Source organism: Arvicanthis niloticus, chromosome 24 (assembly GCF_011762505.2).
Source record: "Arvicanthis niloticus isolate mArvNil1 chromosome 24, mArvNil1.pat.X, whole genome shotgun sequence".
Taxonomy (NCBI): Eukaryota; Metazoa; Chordata; class Mammalia; order Rodentia; family Muridae; genus Arvicanthis; species Arvicanthis niloticus.
The window spans coordinates 28,394,176-28,418,768 of NC_133432.1; the positions used below are offsets into that span (position 1 = coordinate 28,394,176).

The 24,593-nt window shown below is 48.2% G+C and overlaps 3 protein-coding genes across 5 annotated transcripts; 1 reads left to right on the forward strand and 2 right to left on the reverse strand.

Moving 5' to 3' along the window:
• Positions 1 to 2,886: 2,886 nt before the first annotated feature.
• Positions 2,887 to 9,021, reverse strand: Cnpy4 (canopy FGF signaling regulator 4). The gene is made up of 6 exons (XM_076923379.1): positions 8,810 to 9,021; positions 5,997 to 6,123; positions 5,805 to 5,901; positions 4,574 to 4,696; positions 3,833 to 3,950; positions 2,887 to 3,749 (listed from the first exon to the last, which is right to left on the reverse strand). Exons 1-6 carry the CDS (start codon positions 8,943 to 8,945, stop codon positions 3,616 to 3,618), a joined length of 735 nt encoding a protein of 244 aa, XP_076779494.1. The 5' UTR covers positions 8,946 to 9,021; the 3' UTR covers positions 2,887 to 3,615.
• A 233-nt stretch (positions 9,022 to 9,254) lies between these two features.
• On the forward strand, positions 9,255 to 18,016 carry Taf6 (TATA-box binding protein associated factor 6). 3 transcript variants are annotated; one of them, XM_076923384.1, is made up of 15 exons: positions 9,255 to 9,381; positions 12,063 to 12,278; positions 12,832 to 12,918; positions 13,036 to 13,189; positions 13,380 to 13,436; positions 13,562 to 13,681; positions 14,072 to 14,217; positions 14,297 to 14,374; positions 14,488 to 14,589; positions 14,697 to 14,879; positions 15,399 to 15,473; positions 15,575 to 15,700; positions 16,668 to 16,841; positions 17,015 to 17,212; positions 17,480 to 18,016. In XM_076923384.1, the coding sequence occupies exons 2-15, from the start codon at positions 12,123 to 12,125 to the stop codon at positions 17,858 to 17,860; spliced, it is 2,037 nt and encodes a 678-aa protein (XP_076779499.1). In that variant the 5' UTR covers positions 9,255 to 9,381; positions 12,063 to 12,122; the 3' UTR covers positions 17,861 to 18,016. The 3 variants fall into 3 exon arrangements, with proteins under 3 accessions (XP_076779499.1, XP_076779500.1, XP_076779501.1); XM_076923385.1 differs by having other exon boundaries at positions 9,332 to 9,467; XM_076923386.1 differs by lacking the exon at positions 9,255 to 9,381 and adding an exon at positions 9,671 to 9,786.
• Ap4m1 (adaptor related protein complex 4 subunit mu 1) lies at positions 17,947 to 24,570 on the reverse strand. Its single transcript, XM_076923387.1, has 15 exons — positions 24,327 to 24,570; positions 24,138 to 24,226; positions 23,680 to 23,786; positions 23,507 to 23,603; positions 21,715 to 21,825; positions 21,551 to 21,631; positions 20,648 to 20,710; positions 20,501 to 20,567; positions 20,356 to 20,409; positions 20,144 to 20,250; positions 19,952 to 20,046; positions 19,484 to 19,528; positions 18,689 to 18,739; positions 18,482 to 18,593; positions 17,947 to 18,381 (listed from the first exon to the last, which is right to left on the reverse strand). The coding sequence occupies exons 1-15, from the start codon at positions 24,568 to 24,570 to the stop codon at positions 18,157 to 18,159; spliced, it is 1,548 nt and encodes a 515-aa protein (XP_076779502.1). The 3' UTR covers positions 17,947 to 18,156.
• Positions 24,571 to 24,593: the final 23 nt, after the last annotated feature.

Genomic DNA, 24,593 nt, shown 5'->3' on the forward strand with positions numbered 1-24,593 from the left:
GTAGTATCACAATACGGTGCCTCTGCTCCCTTTACTCTTGAAATTTTAGAGTCTGATGCAGAGGAGTGGCTGACTCCTAGTGATTGGAATACCTTAGTGAAAGCAGTTCTTAGCAGTGGTGACTATCTTATTTGGAAATCAGAGTATCATGAGAATTGTAAAGAGACAGCTAGGAGAAACATTCAGGCATGCAATGGTTGGTCCTTTGATGCCTTAGTAGGAGAAGGGCAATTTGCCTCTAGTGATAACCAGATGCAATACGACCCAGGCTTATTTGCTCAAATTCAAAATGCAGCCATGAAGGCTTGGCGTAAACTCCCAGCAAAGGGAAACCCTGGTGCATCTTTAACAGCAGTCAGACAAGGACCTGATGAATGATTTTCTTATTTTGTTCATTGATTAATGACAACAGCAGGGAGGATTTTTGGTAATGCAGAGGCAGGTTTAGATTATGTGAAACAACTTGCATATGAAAATGCCAATGCCTGCCAAGTGGCCATTAGACCCTACAGGAAAAAGACAGACCTTACAGTGTATATCAGATTCTGTTCTGATATAGGTCCCTCCTACCAACAGGGCTTAGCTATGGCTGCTGCCATGCAAGGACAATCAGTAAGAGATTTTTTGGCTAGTAGAAACCAAAAGGCCTGTTTTAAATGTGGCAAGCCTGGACACTTTGCAAGAGATTACAAGGCAGAAAATGAGTTAAGCCAGAGACAGCCCAGAAAACAGCCTGGGCTCTGCCCACGTTGCAAACGTGGAAGGCATTGGGCTAGTCATTGTATGTCTAAAAGAGACGCACAAGGTAACACCCTTTCCTATGATCAGGGAAACGGGAACAGGGGCCAGCTCCAGGCCCCGAACCGACACAAGCCAAAACAACAGGCTTATGGAGCAGTCAGTGTCCTATCAGCAAATACCAATCCCTTTCTGAACTTAGTCGAGCAACAGCAGGAAGCGCAGGACTGGACCTCAGTTCTGCCACCCACACAGTATTAACCCCAGAAATGGGACCTCAGGCTTTACCCACTGGAGTGTTTGGACCACTCTATCTAAATGTGTTTGGCCTGATAGTGGGAAGAAGCAGTACTACTATGCAGGGACTACAAATTTTTCCTGGAGTAATAGACCTAATGATTATCAGGGTGAGATTAAAATAATGTCCACGGCAATTCAGAATATAGTCACCATTCCTACAGGAAAGAGGATAGCTCAACTACTGTTACTTCCATTGTACCCTACTAATCACAAATATAAGAATCCTAAAAGAGGGAATCAAGGCTTTGGTTCCTCTGATGCATATTGGGTACAGCCTATAGTTAAACAAAAACCTATGATGAAAATTTGGCTGGACGGAAAGACATTCCAAGGCTTGGTTGACACAGGAGCTAATGTGACTATCCTAAAACAAAGCGATTGGCCTGCCACCTGGCCTCTGACCCCAACCTTAACCAATCTAAGGGGTATTGGCCAAAGTCAAAACCCATTACAAAGCTCTAAGGTGCTGACATGGAAAGATAAAGAAGGTAATATAGGGAATATACTACCCTAAGTTATTCTGGGCCTCCCCATTAATCTCTGGGGCAGAGATCTGTTATCCCAGTTGGGATTGATTATGTGCAGCCCTAATGAAGTAATCATGGCTCAAATGGTAAACTCTGAGCTTTCCCCAGGGAAAGGATTAGGAAACACTTTTACCAGTTCCTCATTTGGGCATAAATCCAAAGGGACTGATACCAAACAGTATATACTTTTTACTCCTCTGATAGAGGTAGTTATGTGTTGCCCTTAAAAAAGAGTATATACTTACGATTCAGGCATTGTTAAGTCTCTTGTCTCTCAGGTCCATGCTGTTCAACAAACTGATGGCTTTTGTCTATCTTGAGCCATATACCCTGACAAAAGACTTGTTTACAATAGCCTACAACAGCTGAGCACACTCTGATAACATCTTGTTTTAGATACCCAGGATTTTCCCTTGGGCGTGTGAGACTTAAAGGTGTGCGACTTAAGGGCGTGACTTAGAGATCAGATTTAGAGACAAGACCTAAGGGCATGACTTAAAGGCGTGACTTAGAGGTGTGGCTTAGAAGTGAGACATATAAAAGGTGAGAGGCAGAAGAAATCAGTAGGAATTAGGCATTGAGGAAGAAGACACTTGGACTAGAGAACTCAGAAGAAATTATTATTAGGTATTAGGCACTTGGAGGAAGAACTTGGAATTAGACATTAGGCACTTAGCACTTGGAAGAAGTAACTTGGAACTTGGAGGCACTAGGGACTAGGGACTAGGAACTCGAGACTTGGACTAGGAACAAGAGACTTGGAGAGAAGGAGACTGAAGAATAAATGGGATTGAATCACACCGTCTAGTCTCCATTCCTCCGTGTTCGTCCTCACTCTCTCTCTTGCCGAACCCCAACCCGCAGACAGGAGCTGCTTGGGGCAGGCTAACAAGTTAGTCCCCAAGGCTTTTGGCAGTGCGGGTCCCAACATTGACAGAGCGGTCCCCAACATTTTGGCCCCCCAACGTGGGGCAGCTTGGGCTGCAACATTCTTGACGCCCAACATGAGGCAGCTCGGACCACTACCAGCATCCTTGGGTTGCATAATTATAAGAACACCATTTAGCGGTGGTGCACGCCTTTAATCCCAGCACTTGGGAGGCAGAGGCAGGCAGATTTCTGAGTTTGAAGCCAGCCTGGTCTACAGAGTGAGTTCCAGGACAGCCAGGGCTACACAGAGAAACCCTGTCGGGGAAAAAAAAAAAAAAAGAAAGAAAGAAAAGAACACCATTTGCTACTAATAGAAAGCAGGCCAATAGCCCCACTGTCTGAGTGCTCTGTCATCTATAATATATGCATGTTTGAAATGGGACTCAGCTGATATACATATAAAAGGTTTAATAGCAATATAGAAAATATGGCACCCGTGAAATAGGAAATAGGCCACATGTCTACCCCACCTAACCCCCTCTCTTCCAGCATCCTGTTCTTGTTCACAGATTGATGTAAACAACCTCCTATTTGCAGTGTATATTGATTGGTTCTTGAGAGTTCCTTTTTGGCTTCTTATTTTGAGACGGAGTCTCATGTAGCTCCAGTTGGTCTTGAACTGCCACGTAGCTGGATGATATTCTGATATTCTGCCTCCGCTTTTCAGGTGCTGAGATTACAGGGGTATGCCACCATACCAGGTCCAACTCCCATCACTGTCCATATTAGGCAGGCATTCTACCAACTGAGCTACATTCTAGCCCTTCTCTGGCCTCTGGAAAGGATCTAAAATAGACCCTTTAAAAAAGCAAAGCAACTTTTCCACAGCCCATACCACCACTGACCAACTGATGCAGGTGAGGATGGGTGAGACGTAGAGAAAGGTTTCAATACTGTCACCACACACTTGCTCAATTAAGTGGCTGCAAGTGGCTCATCTCTGAAGGCAAAACTTGCTTCTGCTTCTCCCCCCTTCTCCTCTCATGTTGACATTCTGCGTCTCCAGGATCATGGCTGAGCTCATACAAAAAGGACAGTTAAAAGCCTTGGGATGGGGAAGGGAGAGCTCAAAAGTTTAGAAAACGCTCCATGACCCATCCTTGGGGTTCAAAAGTAAGGGTCAAAGATCTTCTGGGTCATGCTTGGAATTGCCTGAAGTCTTGGTTGTCTCCTCTTCCTCTTCCTCCTCCTCATCTGCCTCCTCCTGCCCATCACTGATCTTCTCCTTTCCAGTCCAAGTTTCCTGTAGACAAGCTAGGTAGAATGAGAAAAAAACAATCTCAGTGTTAATGCAGGGAGTCACTGGGAAGCTGGGAAGGGTCTACCGTTACACTTACCAGTTTCAGAGGCTGGGAGCACATGACGTTCGCAGAGAAAATGCTGTAGGGGCTGCTCCTGATGGTGGAAGTACCAGTCTCCCACAACATCTTCAAACTCTTCCAGCATCGTCTCACACTGGTAAAGAAGAGCAGGGGGAGTATCTGCTCTGAGGGCGTTGGAAGTCACCCCACCCCCTTAAGAACCTTTCAAGGGGCAGGGAGACGAAAGGTTACACTTGGCTTTCTAGACGTGTGATTCTCTTTATTCAACATTTACTAGTATCTGTTACTATCTAATATCTCGTATATCTACTCTGCTAGGTGGTAGATGCCTATAATTCCAGTTAGGAGGTAGAGACAAGAAAGATCCTGTACTTAAGCTCATTCCCAACCACACAATGAGTTACAGAGCCAGCCTGGGCTATGTGTAATAATCCTGTCTCAAAACCTCAGCACCTCTGAGATTCTAACCTGTAGAGTGGGAACTGGTATTCACACCTGTGACATGAGAATAAAACGAGGCAGTAGCTGGAAAGTGTGTGGCCCAGAATCCAGGTCACAGTAGGTGCCTTAGTATGCACTGGTAGATATTATGAGCCGTACAGTATTACTTCTTGATATGTTTTTGGGCCTGCTTTTATAAGGGGCATAGTCCTTAACTCTTTGTCTTCTCCCTGCTCATAGGTAGTCATCTGCTAACATCAAGTCCTGGGATTTAGGTCCTCTCACCTTCCTGGGCAAAGTGGTATCTTATCCTACCTGCTTCTTGAGGAATGTGACTTCCACGCTGGGCTCGTCCCACAGCTCCAAAGGGATTCCCAGATCCACTTTCACTCCCTTCTGTACCAGGCCTTTCAGTGTTGCCATGGTCTGACTTTGACCCTGAGGGATGGGAAATTTGATCTAAGTCCTCATCTCTTCCGGCATCACCACATCAGCCTCATGAACTACTGAAGACTCTGCAGTGTGTTCTATGAAAGAGTCCAGCCACAGTAAGGGGATACTCCAGATTTAGGAGACTAGCAGTTGTTCCTTGAGGATCTTGATTGATATAGATCTCTGTTTCTGAGAAACAGGGCCCTGGGCTTAGTTGGTAAAATGCTTGCGGACCTTAGTTAAATCCCCAGATCCACATTAAAAAACAAACAAACCGGGCACTGGAGAGATGGCTCAGTGGTTGAGAGCACTGGCTGTTTTTCCAGGGGATCTAGGTTCAATTCCCAGCATCCACATGGCAGCTCACACCTGCCTGTAACTCCAGTCCCAGGGAACCTGACACCCTCACACAGATATACATGCAGGGAAAACATCAATGCACATAAAATAAAAATAATTCAAAAAATTCAAATAATTCAAAAAGCAAAAACCAGGCACGGTGGCATGAATTTACAATTGCAACGCTGGGGAAGATGAATCAAAGCAGACACTGGGGTTCTCTGAGTAGCTGGCCTATCCTGCTTGGTAAGTCAGTAAGCCAGTGAGACCCTGTCTAAAACAACTTAGGTGGGAGTAGCAAGGTATCTCAGTGGGGAAAGCTGATTGCCACCAAGCCTTATGGCCTGAATTCAATCCCCAGGACCCACACTGAGAAAAGAGAGAACCAACTCTCACAAGCTATCCTCTGACTTCAGTAGGGCACTGTGACACATTCACACATAAAGTAATTATTGGGGGAGGAAAATAAAAAGGATCTCTGTGTTGTGATACACACCTTTAATCCCAACACTTGGGAGGGAAGACAGAGGTAGGCAGGATCTCTGAGTTTAAGGCCAGCCTGGTCTACAGAGGACAGGTCGGGCTACACAGAGAAACCTTGTCTTTAAAAAATGAAAACCAAACCTAACCACAAAACCAAGGTGGATGGCTCTGGGAAACAACACCCAATGTTGTTCTCTGTCCTCTCTACATGCACACATACACATAAAAGCATATATAAGGCTTTTGGTGCAAAAGGAAAACCAAGCAAAGCCCTTCCTGGGAACCATCTGACCTTGGCGTATCTCAGTGAGCCCTTGCGTTCAGCATGAACATTGTAATCCAGGATCCGCTCACACAAATTCTCCAAAGCCTCTTCCAGCCTCGTCTCACTGTGGGAAGGAGAGAAATAAGACTCCTTGATGTTTTTGGGAACCCTGCAGCTCCTCTGGGCTCGGTTAGGAGGTGGATCAGCACAAAGACTCACGAGAGGCTGTAAGGCACGTGTCTCTTCCTCTTGCCCGTGTCTAGCACCTGACCCAGCTCCAGCACTTCTCGGGATCGGCCAGTTCGACTCAACTCTTCCTGTAGCTCCATGCTCAGCAGCTTACACACTGTTAGTAAAGAGATACCCAAGGGGGATGAAAAAGACAGGCAACCACACCAGCATCCTTCTGCTCTTGACCAGAGGCAGCCAAGCACATAAACAAGTACTCTGGAGCCAGAATGGTTGGAAGAGAATACTGCCTCAGTCTCAGGAGCTGTGTGACACTTGCTGTGTCTTAGCTTCTTCAGCTCTGATATGGGGATAAGACTGTGTCCCTTATTGAGGTGTGATAAAGATTTAAGTGCATCAGTATATGTGAAACCTGAAATCCCTAGGGTCATGTCTGGTATATAGTGAGCACTGTGTAAGAACTTGGTATCACTCTGATTTTATTTATTGAGCTACTTTCTTATGGAACTAAGTGTATAGAGAGCATAAAACCCATCATGACTTGTCCGGGAAACGGTGCTAGTACAGTTTGGAACTGACAATGACCATACAGGGTTACAATCCAGAAACCTGTTTTCATGCTGGGTGGTGGTGGTTCACACCTTTAATCCCAGCACTTGGGAGGCAGAGGCAGGCCGATCTCTGAGTTTGAGGACAGCCAGGCTACACAGAGACCCTGTGTCTGAAAAACAAAGTAACACCTTGTTTCTAGGGCTGGGGAGACTACTCAGCAGGTAAAAGAACCTGCTACCAAGCCTGAAGGTCCATGATGGAAGGAGAGAACCAACTTCTCCAGACTCTCCTCTGACCTCCACTTAGTGTACTATGAACATGTTTACCTACACACATACACAACCACATACTACACCATGACACATGTACACAAATGTAGTTTTAGAATGAAAGCAACTCAATCATCAGGAAATGCAAAATTCATTCAAAGGTCACTTTCTCTACGGTAATTTCAAAAGGGTGAACATATCCACTGCCCTTCCCAGTATCTGACCTGACACATGGTAGTTTGTCAAAAGTCTCCTACAGAAATGACAAGTAGACAGGGATAAGTAACAAAAGTGCTTGCACTGCTATGACCTGAGACATGGGCAGGCCCTCTTCTTCCAGGGACTTACAACACAGCGGGTGACAGGAGACATTTAAACTGGGTCCAGGAGAATGGGTAGGAGCTTATCAAATATAGAAAGGAGGGAGGGGGAAACAGCCAAGAAAAAGACAAGGGACACTCACTGACTGCGAGAAGTTGGGTGTGTCTGAAGCACAGTCACTTTTAAGAATGGCGTATGAAAGCATAAGAGGGTACAGACAAAACAGCCTGATCTACAAATTCCAGGACTGCCAGAGCTACACAGAGAAATCCTGTCTCCACCACCGACCCCCTAAAAAGACTCCTAAAAAGGAGAAGAGTGGGGACACAGATGAGAAAGGAAGTAAGAGATGAAGTCATGACTAACAATGATAATAATATGTTGTTGGGTGTAAGGTGAAGCTATTGTGAGAATAAATTATAAAAATGAAATTTTAGGTCTCGACATAAAAGATTCTTAGGTTCAGCGTTTCAATTTACACTCAAGTGTTAGCTGCCCCTGGGGTGCATCCCAGGGACTCCAACAAAGATTTCAAAAGAACAAAGGCCCCAAGATAGAGGCAATAAAACACCTGGGTAAACAGTTACTTAAAAGAATTCTCCCAGAGAGAGATACAGATGTAAATTGGGAGTGAGATACAGATGTAAATAGGGACGGAGACTGGGAAGGAAACCAAGCTTGAGAACGGATGTTAAAAGTCAGCCTGGGCAGTGGCAGAGGCAGGCAGATTTCTGAGTTCGAGGCCAGCCTGGTCTACAGAGTGAGTTCCAGAACAGCCAAGGCTAACAGAGAAACCCTGTCTCAAAAAACAAAACAAAAAAGTCAGCCTTTGTAGTTATTGATTAAGAAGAGGTAAAACTGCCTTTATGAGCCTTGTGAATATTGGTATAAAAAACGGCCACAACTCTAATTCAGGACTCTCTTTTGTCTGTATACAGGGCAGTCCTGGTGCACCAGTATCAGTATGTGGGTTCTCTGGAGGAGCGCGTCACTTGGTTTTGGATACTTAGAGTCCAACACTATAATGAATACGAAGAAAAAGTTAAGGCAGGGGACCACAGGATATTTATTCAATGACCTGGCTTCCTCCCCATTGGGGGTAGGGTAGCGGGAGGACATTTACTAATGCAGCCAGAGGCCGTGCAGCTTGTTGTAAAATCTCTACAGTGCATCCCATCTGCAAAGCCTCACACGGGTGGACAACTTCTTAATGGTGTGGTGTCTCCATCTTTTGTTTATGAGCTTTAGCTGGAGACTTACTCACCTTTAAACCCCTGAAGGGGGTCATCAGGCCTGTAATTTGCGAGCGTCTCTGCCAGGGCGGGGCACAGTATGTCTATAAGGGTTGAACCTTACACCCCACCCATGCAGGTTGCCCAGATTTTTAACAAGGAGGGAAACGCACTGAGGAAGAGGCTCCGTAGAGGCAGCGTTACAGCGCTTGAACTACAATTCCCACAATACATTGGGGCCCGAGTCCGCAAGAAAAACCTAGCTCCTTCTCGATGCCGCCTGGGAAATGTAGTACCACTTTAACCCTGATTCCGTCCCTCATTCCCATTCAAGTGTTACCAAGCTCCAACAGAACCTCTTTCAAGACAGTAGAGTGAACCATCTATCCTAGTCCATTTGATTCAGCCTAGAGTTAGAGAGGCAGAAGGTAACAAAGAGATGTAAATAGCAACTGCTCTATTTCTGTACCTTCGCATTTGCTGGGCAAGCGTTCTGTGTCATCTTCCTCCTCTTTTGTCGTCCCAGACCAAGCACCGTACGCTGCCAGGATGAAAAGCAGTATTTCCAGCCGCACAGGTCCCATGACAAAACGCAGTCCACACATACAACCACCGTTTGCCTTCAGACCAACTTCTGGAAGGCAGCGGGCTCTTTAAATTTAGGCGCAGCCGGCAGCAAGCTTTAAAAAAAAAAAAAAAAAAAAAAAAATTGGACCAGTCAGCGCATGCTCAGTGATAGCCCAAAAGTGGGTGGAGCGTGATGGCTCCAAGGCCTCCCCGCCTCAGTTTTGTGGCGCCTCGTGAAGGTCCTGACAGCTGGGTAGTGAAGATACAAATTGAAGTAACTAGAATAGAGTAATATGATCTTTGCACATACACGTATAATGTAATTTTTATATAATTTCAAACTGTGAATCGATATGGCCTATTTTGATATAGGGAAGAGCAGTGATAAGTTCTTGGCTTCTTCCAGGACCTACTCCTGCCAGGGGGCGGGGCCAAGATGGCGCCGAGCGCCGGGTGAGCGGCGCTTTAGCAGCGGTGAGAGGCTTTTACTGCTCCCGATGCTTGGCTGGCGGGGGAAGGTCTGAGGTGTATCCGGGAGGAGACCCTTTGAAAGGGCCCATGTGAGGACTGGGAAGAGGACGGTTGGTTGTGTGTCCGTGCTCGTGGGGACCCTGTGCGTGATTGCACTGGAAGGATGTTGGGGAGATGTAGTGGATTGTGAACCTCCTGTAGCGCTGCCCGGGGAATCTTCGAATCACTTCCCTGCTGAGAAAAATGATACACAGATATAGTTCAAGTTATCCGTCCTCTGAGAAGTCTTCCTGTCGCTTCCACTGATCTGAGAAACTCCCGAGGCTGTTAGAGTGTTTTATGAACCCTTAGCGGCAAGGGTACCGCAGGGGACTGGGACCCGACTACTTCTTGTATACCTGGCACCAGGTACAGAGTATGTGCTGAATAATTGTATTTCCTGTAGACAAGATTTAACAAAAGCCTGAGAAGACTTGGGATGAAAAGAACCAGTCCCTAGCACTCAGTTCTGAACACTCTTGAGGTCGATCTTCTCATATCCAGTGTCAGGCAAGCTCCTTTCCTCTTGACCACAGAGTAAACTCCAAGCTTGAGTCTGTGTCTTTTTCATTTTGGTAATTGTTATACCATTTATTGAACACTTACACCTTTAAGACTTAAAATTCATATATTTAACAATGTCTTAGGTATCAATCTAGGCACCAGATAGGTCAGAGAACATAACAGACATATTCCTGTCTACTGGTGGGGTCAGGATGATAAACAGGAAGAAATGATAGCCCGGCTTAGTGGTAAACAGCTTATAAGGCAGGAGAATCTCCAAATCAAGGCCACAAAATGAGTTTCAGACAAGCCCGAGACCCAGTTGTAGAAGTGTTGCTTAACATGTGAAAGGCCTTAGATTTAATCTAGAGTGATTGGTATGTGCTTGTAATCCCAGCACTTGGGAGGTAGAGGCCAAAGGACCAGGAATTAAGACGAGTGTTTTCTACACGGTGAATTTGAAGCAGGGTTGGGGTGGGGGTGTGGGTGGGGAGGGTGCAGGAGACCTGCTCCTAAAGAGAGGTGGGTGGAATCAGGTAGTCAGCCAAACACATTTAGGAAAAACATAATAAAAACTATAAAGCATGTTCGTCAGATTTAAAGGACAGCAAGGAGGAGGATGTGGCAGGGTAAAGTGGGAGAAGGAGGGACGTGATCAGAGATATGAGAGAAAAGAAAGGAAAAAAACCACTAGACAGGAACTTATTGCATAGCTCAGACTGGCATTGGCATCAGACTTGCTATCTTCCACTTTAGCCTCCAGAGTGCTGGGATTACAAGCACATACCAATCACTCTAGATTAAATCTAAGGCCTTTCACATATTTAGCAACCCTTCTACAATTGGGTCTCAGGTCCATTAACTGAAGTTCATTGAAACTAGAAGTGTTGATCCCTACACCTGGACAACAGACAGATCTTGAAAGGAGGGCCTTGGAAAGGTTTTATGTCAAAGGGGAACCATGATAGGAAAGAACTAGTTACCCAGTTTGTATTTTGACAGACCACTTTGGTTTTAAGGAACAAATGCAAACAGGGTAAGAAGGAAATAGGAACGCCTTGTCCAGGGACTGAGTTCAGCAGGCGATAGGTGATGGGGTCTGGTTGTGCTGCCTAGTAAGTTTTAAAACAGTGCTGGGAATCAACCCCAGGCCCAGTGCATGCTATGTACCTCACCTGAGGCACATCTTCCAGCCCTTACCTGGTGGATTTGATTCAAGCATCCAGATAAGAATGAGTTATGCTGGATGTGGTGACACATGCCTAATAGTCCCAGCACTTGGGAAGTAGCAGTACCAGGAGTTCAGAGTCATTTTTAGCTACATATGGAGTAAGACACTAGCCTAGGCTACAAGAGGCCCTATTTCAGAGAAGGGAGGGGGGAATGCCTGCCAGAGAGAGAGAGAGAGCGCCTAAGCCTGGCAGTGGTGGTACATGCCTTTAATCCCATCATCCAGGAGGTAAGAGGCAGTCGGGGGATATCTGAATTTGAGTTCAGCCTGGCCTACACAGCAAGTTAGTTCCAGGTCAGCTGGGGTTACACAGCCTCTGGGCGGAAAGGTAGGGGACGAACTGGTCTGGAGGTGTAGCTCAGTTGTTAGAGGATTTCCCAGCACCACAAAACTGGAGGTACATGGCTATAATCGTATAATTAGGAAGGTAGAAGCAAAAGAATCCAGAGTCATTACAGAGATTAACGTGTGGCTACAGAAATCCTGTCCTCAAAATTAAGAGCAAACAGGTTTTTTTTTTTTTTTGGTTTTTTGAGACAATGTTTCTTTGTGTAAGCCTGGCTGTCCTGGAACTCACTCTGTAGACCAGGCTGGCCTCGAACTCAGAAATCCGCCTGCCTCTGCCTCCCAAGTGCTGGGATTAAAGGTGTGACCCACACTGCCTGGTGCAAACAGATTTTCATTGGGGATGTTAATACATGCCTATAATCCCAGTACTTGAAAGGCAGAAGCAGGAGGCTGGAATTGGAACTGTCAGGGCTACATAGTGAGCCCCCGTGTCTAAAAGAAAAAGGAAAGACCAAGCTGTTGTTTGGTAGCTTTGCTTTGAGGGTGAGCTGCAAGCAAGAAGGGAACTCAGACGTAGGCTTTGAATTGTTTTCCTTTTTATCTTCTTCCATCCCACTGTCAGGATCTCCGTCTCTCCACCCTGGGGAGGCATCCTTCCAGGGACAGGAGCTGGAATTCCAGCATGGCCGAGGAGAAGAAACTGAAACTCAGCAATACTGTGCTGCCCTCTGAGTCCATGAAGGTGGTGGCGGAATCCATGGGCATCGCTCAGATTCAGGAGGAGACTTGCCAGCTACTGACAGATGAGGTCAGCTACCGCATCAAGGAGATTGCTCAGGTAACTCTTTTGTCCAGCTTTGTGCCAACAATCCAGCCTACTGTGTAACTAAGGATAGCCTTAAACTTCTGACCCTCCTGCCTCCACCTCCCACTGCTGGGTCTGAGGTTCTAATAATACCGTGTCTTGTTTATGTGATGCTGGGGATTGAATTTCGGTCCCTGTGCATGCCAGGTGTATGCTTTACTCACTGACCTATATTCCTCAGGGTCTTAGTTTTTTTTTTTTTTTTTTTTTTGGTTTTTCGAGACAGGGTTTCTCTGTGTAGCCCTGGCTGTCCTGGAACTCACTCTGTAGACCAGGCTGGCCCCGAACTCAGAAATCAGCCTGCCTCTGCCTCCCAAATGCTGGGGTTAAAGGCGTGCGCCACCACTGGAAGTCTTAGATTAATATCTCTTCTCAGCCTTTAATCCCAGCACTTAGAGGCAGAGGCAGGAGGATCTCTTAAGTTGGAGGCCAGCCTGGTCTACATAGTGAGTTCCAGGAGAGCCAGGGCCACACAGAGAAAACCCTGTCTCCAAAAACAAAATCTTTTTTCCTCCCCACGTCCTAGGATGCTTTGAAGTTCATGCACATGGGGAAACGGCAGAAGCTCACGACCAGTGACATTGACTATGCATTGAAGTTAAAGAATGTGGAGGTGATTTGGAGGGGCTTAAAGGAGACAGGCGGTTTTAGAGTGGGGAGACAATGCATGCGTAGCCATGCCTCCCTTGAGCAGTTTCTCATGTCTTTCTCTGTCTCTCTCCTGTTGTAGCCACTGTATGGCTTCCATGCTCAGGAGTTCATCCCTTTCCGGTTTGCCTCTGGTGGAGGCCGGGAGCTGTACTTCTATGAAGAAAAGGAAGTGGACCTAAGTGATATCATCAACACCCCTCTGCCTCGGGTGCCTCTGGATGTCTGCCTCAAAGGTGGAGGGAGAGTAGAGCTGGGTGCCCAGGGAGGAGGGGAAGGTAGCATGTGACTGGGAGGAACTTGACAAGAGAAGAACCCTCCAGTGTGTGAGTGGCAAGGAGACCAGGAAGGGGCATACACCTTCCTTCCTACAGGGTCCCTCCCCAGTGTACACACCCAGAACTCAGCTTGACATCTTCCTTACAGCTCATTGGCTGAGCATTGAAGGCTGCCAGCCAGCTATACCAGAGAATCCACCCCCAGGTAAGATTTCCTTACCCAGATCTCTTATTCTCTTATTGCCCTTACTCTCCTTCCCCATCCCTGGTCTTCTAGGGCTCCTCCTACCTTCTCATCACTCCTGCTGTGACCACTTTCCTTCCCACCAGCTCCCAAAGAGCAGCAGAAGGCCGAGGCCACAGAACCCCTGAAGTCAGCAAAGCCAGGCCAAGAAGAAGATGGACCCTTGAAAGGCAAAGGTCAAGGGGCAGCTGCAGCTGACGGCAAAGGTCAGTACCCTGGCCAGGCTCCTCCCTGCTCTTGTCCCAAAGCAAGATGGTCCTCAGTGAAGTGGGTGAGGTCAGAGACAAAGGAACCTCAGAAAGGCCCAGAGCCTACAGAAGGCTTGCATGTTGTGGTGAGGGTTTGTCTTGTACAGAAGCCTCTTCTGAAGCTTATTATTATTTTTTTTGATATGAGTACAGTTGATATGTGTACAGGTGTTCGTGTGTGCAGGCATAGATATTTGTGCGTGTGTGTCTGTATAGGCTGGAGGATCGTCTTAGCACTCAGTCCTCATGTACTATCTACCTTGTATTTTTTAAGGCAAGCACTATACCGATTGCGCTGTCTCCCCAGGCTGAGTTTTCTTTTTCAAGTCTGTCTCCTATATCACACAGGAAAAGAGAAGAAGGCGCCTCCCTTGCTGGAGGGGGCCCCTTTCCGCCTGAAGCCCCGAAGCATCCATGAGCTATCTGTGGAGCAGCAGCTGTATTACAAGGAGATCACGGAAGCTTGTGTGGGATCCTGTGAGGCCAAGAGAGCGGTAAGCCCGCCCTCCAGCTTCCTGGAACAGTGTTTTTCTACAGTAAATGGTCCCAGCTAACTCATTGCCCCTCCCACAGGAAGCTCTGCAGAGCATTGCCACAGACCCGGGACTCTATCAGATGTTACCACGGTTCAGTACCTTCATCTCAGAGGGGGTGAGAGAACTGGGAAAGGCCGGACCCATGATGAGGCTGCAAGAGAGGGGGATGGCAAGGGAAGTTCACCTGAGGGGTCTCTCTGCACCCATCGTCAATTTTTCCTCTCCTAGGTCCGTGTGAATGTGGTTCAGAATAACCTGGCCTTGCTCATCTACCTGATGCGTATGGTGAAGGCTCTGATGGACAACCCCACACTGTATCTAGAGAAATACGTGAGTGTTCTTGCCTACCATCTTTTCCAGGGTCAGGGACCCTTCTGCCAACCTTACCACAGGAGGTCTGGTATCAGAACTGGCTGACGGAGCCTGGTCTCTCTCAGGTGCACGAGCTTATTCCAGCAGTAATGACCTGCATTGTGAGTAGACAGCTGTGCCTGCGGCCGGACGTGGACAATCACTGGGCACTCCGGGATTTTGCTGCCCGTCTCGTGGCCCAGATCTGTAAGCATTTCAGCACCACCACCAACAACATCCAATCCAGAATCACTAAGACCTTTACCAAGGTAAGCGCCAAAGGTGGATCAGATGATGCACATCACCCCTTTAGGGCTGTTCGCATGAAAGAGGGAGCGTCACCCATCTGGCGTGGAAATGCTACCTGGAACATGGGGCAGAGACTGGAGCCTTGGAGATTGGGCCCAAGGGACTTGAACCTCTATTTCTTAATGCTTTGTGTCTATAGATGATGTCAATCCTTCCCAGTTAGCCTTGCTCTCCCCGCCCCTTTTTTCCAGTTTTGGTTCTTTCCAGACAGAGTTTCTTTGTATAGCCCTGGATGTAGTCCTGGATCTACTCACTCTGGAGACCAGGCACTGGCCTCCTACTCAGAAATCCACCTGCCTCTGTCTCCCAAGTGCTGGGATTAAAGGCGTGTGCCACCACTGCCCGCTCTTGAGGATGGTTTTAAACTTCGAATCTTCCTATGTGCCAAGATCAGTCATGTACCACCAGTTATGTAACAGCCTGGTTTAGCCGTTAGCCTTTCTAAACTTTTTTATCTGGGATTTTCTTTTTCTCTACAGAGCTGGGTAGATGAGAAGACTCCTTGGACAACTCGATATGGCTCCATTGCAGGCCTGGCCGAACTGGGACACGATGTTAGTCTCCAGGAAGAGCTGGGAGAGGGGCAGTTACATGCGGTATGGGAGAGGCCTTGGGTGACTTTTTAGCCTCGGATTCTCCCCTTTCTTCTCACCAGGTGATTAAGACATTAATTCTGCCAAGGCTGCAGCAAGAAGGGGAACGAATCCGCAGTGTCTTGGATGGACCTGTGCTGAGCAACATCGACCGTATCGGGGCAGACCATGTGCAGAGCCTTCTCCTGGTGATGAACCTCCACCATACCTTCTCCTTCCCACCAGCCCACCCTCAGCTCCCACAAACACAGCTACAGTGTTTAGCAAGCACGAGGCACATCTTACTCTTTTACTCTTGAGAGGCTGGCACTATTGTGCATCCAGAAAGCTAGGCTCAAACAAAAGGTCTTGACATCCTGCTTGTCTCACTCTACGGCTCACTCTGCACAAGGTGAACACCATATATGACATGACGTATCTATGAACACCAGATATGTTGTCAGCAGACACAGCAAATCCTCTTCGCATCAGTTGATCATTATGGAAGGAAACAGTCTTTTATGTTGGAATTTGTTGACTCCTATAGATGGGATCTTGCTGTCTAGCCTTGGCTAGCCTGGAACCTGTAAGGTAGACCACACTGGCCTTGTGGCCATCCCGTTACCTGTCTTGAGTGCTGAGATTACAGGAATGCACCGCCACACCCACTGAAATCATTCCTTTTTATTTTTAAAATCTTTTTTATGCTTATGGATGTAAAACATGGGTACAGGTGCCCATGGAAGCCAGAGGAAGGTAACAGATCTGGAACTAGAGTCCTAGATGGTTCTGAGCAACTACCCTGTGAGCTCTAAACCTCTGAGCTACCTCTCCAGTCCCCCTATTCTTGAGCTGCTGAGAATTGAACCTAGGGCCCTATGCATGTTTATAAAGCTCTCTACCAATGAGCAGTTTCCTCCTTGGCCCTCTTTACTTTGAGATATGCCACCTGCTCAGGCTAGCCTGGAGTTCTCTATGTAGCTCTGGCTAGCCTAGTACTCAATGACCTTCCTGCTTCAGCTCAAGTGCTGGGACCACAGGCATGAACCACGACACCCAGCTCTGATACATTCATTCCCTTGTAGAACCGTGGCTCTTCACTGTGGCTCTGACAGTAGTGGAGGACTCCCCTCACCTTTGGGAGGGATACCAGCCCTTACTTTACCTTCTCTACAGAAACACTGTGCCCCAGTACTGGCGAAGCTGCGCCCTCCGCCTGACAATCAGGACGCCTACCGGGGAGAGTTTGGGTCCCTTGGGCCCCTTCTCTGCTCCCATGTGGTGAAAGCCAGGGCCCAGGCTGCTCTACAGGCTCAGCAGGTCAACAGGACCACACTCACCATCACACAGGTCAGCTGCTGAGGGAGGAGGCTGACAGGAAATGGACAGGGACCCAGGTTTGGGACAGGACTTGCCAGCAGTCTCAGGGAGCTGGACCTCACTCCTACTCCCAATGAAGAGCTACTAAGAGTGGCCGAGGTCTGCCTTCAATGTTAACATTTTCTTCCTGTGTCTCTTCATAGCCTCGGCCCACACTGACCCTCTCACAGGCCCCTCAGCCAGGCCCTCGCACCCCTGGCTTATTGAAGGTCCCTGGCTCCATTGCCTTGCCTGTCCAGACACTGGTGTCTGCAAGAGCTGCTGCCCCTCCTCAGCCTTCTCCTCCTCCAACCAAGTTTATCGTAATGTCCTCATCTTCCAGTGCCTCATCGACTCAGCAGGTATGTGGAGCCATGGTGAGGGATGTGAGGAGCACCCTGGGGAAACCTCCAAGTTGTGACCTAATCCCTTCAGGCTCAAACTCAGAAGGCACAAGAGCCACTTATCAGGATCTTGGAGGCCTCAAGCTAGCAGCAGTCTTGACCATTCATTCACTGGGGACTACAAGGGAAGGTGGGAGCAGAGGGCATGGGTCAACAGCAGGTACCTGGAAAAGGATTCTGGGGGAACTAAGAACCATGTGACCCCAGGCCCTCCTTTCTCCCTAGGTCCTGTCCCTCAGCACCTCAGCTCCTGGCTCAGGCTCTACCACTACCTCTCCTGTCACCACCACGGTTCCCAGTGTGCAGCCCATCGTCAAGCTGGTCTCTACTGCTACCACTGCACCCCCAAGCACAGCCCCTGCTGGTCCTGGCAGTGTTCAGAAATACATTGTGGTCTCTCTTCCCCCAACAGGGGAAGGCAAAGGAGGCCCTCCTTCTCATCCTTCTCCAGTCCCCCCTTCAGCATCTTCACCATCCCCACTTGGGGGCAGTGCCCTCTGTGGGGGGAAGCAGGAAGCTGGGGACAGTCCCCCTCCAGCTCCAGGGACTCCAAAGGCTAACGGCTCTCAGCCTACTGGACCTGGCTCTCCCCAGCCTGCTCTGTGATATTGTCACATGCGCTGACCTCTCTTCTGCAGATTCCTACACACACAAACAACATGTGAGGGATGAAGGAGGAAGAAGGAGGAAGATGTTTTCCCCAGTGACTTTTCTTTTTAGATACTGTACAGTAAGTTCCTCGAATAAAAGTTGGATTTGTAAGTTTGTGAGCCTCCCTGCATCACAGATGGGGTGAGTCCGTGGAACCTTCCTGTCTAGATCCAAAGTCACAAGAAAGAAAATGTCTTCTTCCCATTCAACTGCCTGCTAACGTTGCTGTCCATATCCTTGTTTGGGGAGCTTCAGATCCGAATTACATAGGCGTTGCTGTGGCTTAGATGTCGAACCCACTTGTGAGGGTTGGCATTACCACAGGCGCTAAAGGACAGTCTGAGGAATCGAACCTGGAGGCCAGAGCATGTGTGCCGAGGGAGTTCAAAGGAGAGGCTGGCAGGACCCAGCCCCAAGGGGGGTGCTGAGGGAGAAGGCCCATGCCTGGGAGGTCCCTGCGAGCCAGGGACATCCATCTGTAAGTGAAACAGTCAGAGAAGACGTGAGGCTAGACAGCTCCCCAGCAGCAGGAGGACTGGGCTGGAGAGAAGGGGTGTGAGGATCAACAGCACATACCTGGAAAAGGCCGGAGAGCTGAGAGCCTCCTTGTACCCGGGGCAGATCCCAGTGAAGGGCTCCTTCTCCCAGCTCTGCCTTCTGATCTGGGCTGCTCAGTTCCTGAGACAGGCTGGATGGTGGACAGGGAAGATGCTGAACTAAGTGGCTACTTCCTAGGTAGAGCGGAGGCTCTACCCAGGGAGTCTTCCCAGCAAGCATGCTGACCTGACGACCCCTCGAGGCAGGGGAAGGTGCAGATGAACGTTGAGAGCTTGGCTGTGAAGAGGAAAGGGAGAGTCAGCCCCAGGCTGGCAGTGTCTTACCCTGAACCTTTCTGTTTGCACTGTTCTTGAGACAGTCAAAACAGCTGAAGATGACTTTGAACTTCTGATTCTCCTGCCTCCGCTTCCTCCAATGCTAGGATTACAGGTGTGCAGCACCACACTGGCTATGTGTTGCTGAGGATCGAAGGCAGGGCTCTGTGCATGCTAAGCGAACACTCTGCACACTCACCAATATCCCCCAAGCCCCTTCTCTATTCCTCCTTAAGAGTTCAGCACAGATGCATTCCGACCTCTGACCCTTCCCCAAACACCACAACCTCTGACTCAACTGGAATTTAAAGTTGGTGGATGCAAATGACTGGTTGTTTTGAGATGGGGTCTCACTTCACTGTGAAGCTCAGACTGGCTTCACAACTGGTGAACCTTCTGTTTCAGTCTCCCATCTGCTGAGATTACAGGTACACACCACACACTACAAAGCTTTAGTGGACCCATCTGGAGGAAGAATTAGCAGGTCCTTGGGCCCATTTTCTGTCCCATACAGCTGAACTGGACTTGACTAACCCCCACTCTTTTTTGTGTTTTGTTTCCTGAGACAGGGTCTTATGGAGCCCAGCCTGGCCTCTCAACTCCCTACATATTTGAGGTTGGCCCTGATCTGACCCTTCTATCTCCCAAGGGCTGGGATTATAGGTGTGTGTCACCATGCCCAATTTAACCCAGCTCCAACCCTTACCTCTTTGGGGGCAGGTCACACCGTAACTTGAGGTAAACCTGGAGCCTGGAAAGGGTGGCATACAGTTACATCATATCCTATTGGCATCCCCTCACTGCTAATCCAGGGCCTCCATGGGACGAGACTGGGTAAATTGTACCCCAAGAAGGAAAAGGGCTGAGACCCATCCCAAACATCAGCCTAGACTTCCCAGCCTGTATCCCATCATCCTTACCACCACCCTTCAACCTGTATCCCATCATCCTTACCACCACCCTCCAACCTGTATCCCATCATCCTTACCACCACCCTCCAACCTGTATCCCATCATCCTTACCACCACCCTCCAACCTGTATCCCATCATCCTTACCACCACCCTCCAACCTGTATCCCATCATCTTTACCACCACCCTTCCACACTAAGCCCTGGGAATACCAATGGTGTTGTGTTAGTTGGAGTAGTTCTAAAACAAAGGAAATAGTCTCACCGGCCTGAGCCTTGGTCCCATTGTACAGAGGGAAAGAGCCGGAAAGGGAGTGGTGAGGGGAGGTCATCAGAGAGCTGGTATCTCATCACAGTCAGCTGAGGCCAGAGAGGGACAGGTCAGCTTGGTCTTGCATTGGTCCTGCCTCCCTCCCCTTGGTGGATGGAATACATCGGGATATACCCTGAACCTGACCTCGCCCTGAGGTGGCTGCAGGCGGAGGATCCGATGAGACTCAAACTCATCTAGATTGACAGAGCTATGGAATGACACCTCATCAACTCGAATCCCTGGCCCGTAACCTGCCAAGAGAAGGAGGCAGTTCTGGCCCATGTTTCAGGAAAGAGACGAGACATTTCCAACTTCTCTCTATATTTTTTGAAGGGAAAAACTCATGCTCTCCTTACCTCTCAGTTCTGACTTTCCAACGCAAAATTCTTCTGTCAAGCCAATGCATATCTCTGCGGGAGGAAAGGACATGAGAAAAGAGATAGCAAATACCACCATACACATCACAAGACGCCTGTACCACACCTAACCACTGGTCCTCACCAGAACCACTGGGAAGGAAGCTCTTGAGCCGTATCTCTCCTTGGACATCCACCTTCAGCAATGACCCCTGGAGGTGGAAAGAAAGTGAAGCTCAGCCTTCCCCAAGGAGCACAACCTTCAAGTCCAGGAGCAGGAGCCCACACTTACATTAGATGCAATCAGTACAGACAGCCTCTCCACCACATCCAAAAACACCTCATTCTTTTGGCTCTAAGAAAGAGAGAATTTGAGTTACGGAGCTGAACACCTGTTTTGTTTTGGTTTGGTTTTTTTTGTTTGTTTGGTTTGGTTTGGTTTGGTTTTTTGATTGAGACAGGGTTTCTCTGTGTAAAAGAGCCCTGGCTGTTCTGGACTTGCTTTGTGGACCATGCTTGCCTCGAACTCAGAGAACTCTACCTGCCTCTGCCTCCCAAGTGCTGGGATGAAAAGCATGAACCACCACACCCAGCCTGAAAACCTGTTTCTAAATGGACAGGCAATGACAAGCATGGTGACACATGCCTGTAATTTCAGCACCTGGGAAGCTGAGGCAGGAGGACTGCCATGAATTCAAGGTTGAAGGACCAAAGGAGAGCCTGTCTCAAGAACAGGAAAAAAGTGTCACATAAATATGATGATCTGAGTCTGATCCTCAAAATCCATGTGAATGCCAAGGTAATATAGGTTATTACAGGCAACCTATAACATACACACACTAGGGAGGTGAAGAGATGCAGACCCCTGAGGCTCACTGGTAGGCCAGCAGCCCCTCCTAGTCAGTGGGATCCAGGCTACTGAAAGATCCTGTTTCAAAGGAGGTGGATGGCAATCCTGAGGATGACATCAAAGGCCTGATCCTTTGGCCTCCACACAAAAGCATGTTCTACACATACACACATGCATAAAATAAGAGGCAGATGAAGAAACAGGAGAGTTGAAGTAGAGTCCTAGGATGGGAGCCCAGGGGTAAAGGAAAGAATACCATGTCAAAGGGCGTAGAAAGATAAGACGAATTCTTAGGGTCCTAGGACAAAAAAAATTCAAGTCTGGCTTCACCGATCCTTCCCTTACCTGGTCAGAACGACTGGACAAGACGGGGCGGCTAGCTGCACTGCTTGGAGCCACTCTGTTCTGCTGTGTCTCTGCCCCAAACTGTAAAGCACCCAAGGCAACCAATATTCAGCTTTGATGCTCACAGCCAACCATCCCACCCCTCTTCTTTCCCAGCTACTGACCAATCCAACACTGCTGAGGTCAAAGAGACTGAAGGGTTTGCTGACCACAGCTTCGGTTTGGATGAAGTTCCTCAGCATCTCTGTGGATGTAGTCTGCACATAGCCATAGTCCTAAAGGACGGAAGAGTTAAAATGGTGTGGATGTAGCCTCCCAACCACGAACTCCGTAAGAAAGGACATTTCTTCATGGTAGCACGGACTAAAAGAACAAAGGCCTTGGGGGCTAGGGAGATGGTTCAGTGGGTAAAAGGTTTGCTGATCACGTGTGTGGACCTGAACTCAATCCCTGAAACTTAAGTAAATAAGAAGGTGGACATGGCCGGGCAGCGGTGGCGCACGCCTTTAATCCTAGCACTTGGGAGGCAGAGGCAGGCAGATTTCTGAGTTCGAGGCCAGCCTGGTCTACAGAGAGTTCCAGGACAGCCAGAGCTATACAGAGAAACCCTGTCTCGAAAAACCAAAAAAAAAAAAAAAAAAAAAAAAAAAAGAAGGTGGACATGATATTCTGATATTCAGCATCTATAACTCCAGTGTTTCCATTCAGAGATGGGAAATAGAGACAGGAGAATCCCAGGAAGCTCGCAGGCTAGTTAGCTTAGTGTACATGCATTGGAGAACAAAGAGACCTTGCCTTTTTCTTTCTTTGTTGTTTTTGTTTGTTTGTTTTTATTTTTCTCAGGACAGGGTTTCACTGTATAGCCCCAGCTGTCCTGGAACTCACTCTGTAGATCAAGCTGGCCTTGAAGTCAAGAGATTCACTCACCTGCCTCTGCATCCTGAGTGTGCCACTATGGCAACCCTGGCTGGCCTCCAACTCATTATGTAGGCTGGGAATGCCTCAAAAATCAAAGTGATCCATCTACCTCTGGATGCTGGTATATTAAAGGCATGGACTTGTCTTGAACAAGGTGGAAGATTAGGACCAACACTGGATATTATCCAACAGGAAAGAAAAGGACACACACATGGAGACAGACAGACAGACAGACAGACAGACATCCTGTGAGATGGCTCTGCCGGTGCTTGCTACCAAGCCAGCCAAACTTAGTTCAATCCTAGGGACATAGACGGTATGCTAGTTGGGAACAAGCAAAAGAAATTTATTCTAAATACTATCATTTTATTCTCAGACTCCACTTAATCATAAGAAGAAACTAAATTCAAGGCCCTAGGGGAGCTGGGGACTTCCCAATAGCTGAACAGCTTCTGTTATATACAGTTGTCTGGGTCTAGACATCTTAGGGACAATTTGTACACAGTTGTCTGAGTCCAGCCATCTCAGGGACAGCGTGTAAGGGAACAGTTGTTTGTGTTCGGACACCTCAAGGACAGCTTCTCCATCTGCTGGCAAGATCAACTAAGCTCGTGTTCCCAAGCCCAGAAAACTACTCCTAATCTGATTGTCGAAAGCTCCCCTTGCTCAACCCCTTATGTCAAAATATGATTGGACAGTGATACAGCTCACCCACTCCCCTTCACTTTGAAGTGTCATTCTTTAATATGCTAGGCAATTTCTCTTCTGGGTCGTAGTTCATTTCCCGAGTCTGTTCTACAGTCCTGATCCTCCATCAGTATTGGCATGATTTCAATACGTTTTTGTTATTTGCATTGACCTAGTGCTTGAGTTATGGTAGATTTATGGTAGATTTAAGCAGACCCCACAAGTAGAAGAGATCTGACTCCAGCAAGTTGTTCTCTGAACTCCACACATGTGCAGTGGTGTGGGCAGATACATATATACACACACCAAAAATGTACACACTTTTAAAAAGAAGGAAGTTTTGAGGCTTACCAGCACTTCATCCAAGAGTTCGTAGACAAGCGCCACATTGCGTGAGATGGTTCCCTCATTGAGTGAGCCACAGTAGTCACCCAAGAGGGTGGCTAACCTAAGGAAACAGCAGATTATGTGTGAATAAACCTCACAGGCCCTCCTTCTTAAGTGCCTGTCCCAGCCCTACTCACCTGGAAAGTAGCTCCAGGAGGCTGAAAGGAGTGACGTTTTCTGAGGTTGTGGCCACCAAATAGAGACCACTGTGTCTGATGTGAATGAAATGACGATCATCGTGATACTAACGCAGAGTTGAGGACAGAGGCATTAGCAAAAGACCAGAATTGTAGTAATGTAGCCTGCAAGATGGCACCCTGAGGTTTCTACTAGTAACGGTAGGAAGTGTGACTCTGGGCGATCCCTGAGACCTAACGTGTAAAGGTAGTATCTATCTCTCAGAGTTGTTGACAGTCGAGAGATGGAGGTGCAAGGCTCTGTATCTGGCTCCTTGTTAGTACTCAATACATTTATCTTGGAGAAACGAATCCTCCCTCCCTTAAAGGTTCCTACCAAGCTGCCCTTGACAGGGAGAGATGAGGCACCCACCCACCTCCACATTTCTAAGCCCCTACTCGCCCGCCACAGTAGTTACCATGACAACCGGGGACTCGCCTCCAGGCAGTCCCGTCAGCTTCCGGTAGAAGAGCTCCGCCACATCACGACCACCACTGTCCCCTCGGACTAGCCAGGTGGAAAGATAGTTAAGGAGCAGGCGACACAGACTGATCTGGGCTCGATTTCTACCCAGCTACCTATCCCGTCTTCCCGGGTCAAAGGATACAGTCTTTATAGATGAGCGTATCCCCCTTGGAGGACAAAATGAAGAACTGGGAAATCATGGCCGTTCCGGAGGTTAGACGAGAAGACGGTGAAAGTTGAACCCACCCCGCCTTGCAGACACGGAACAAAAGGCCGCACGGAGGCTGGCGCTTTAAGAAACACTCCTCCCACACACACTCGCGAGCATTAATTTCGAACCGCGGGAAACCGGCTGTCCAACCCTCCAGGATCTGGCTATCTTTCATCGACCCGCCCTCTCGCCCCCTGT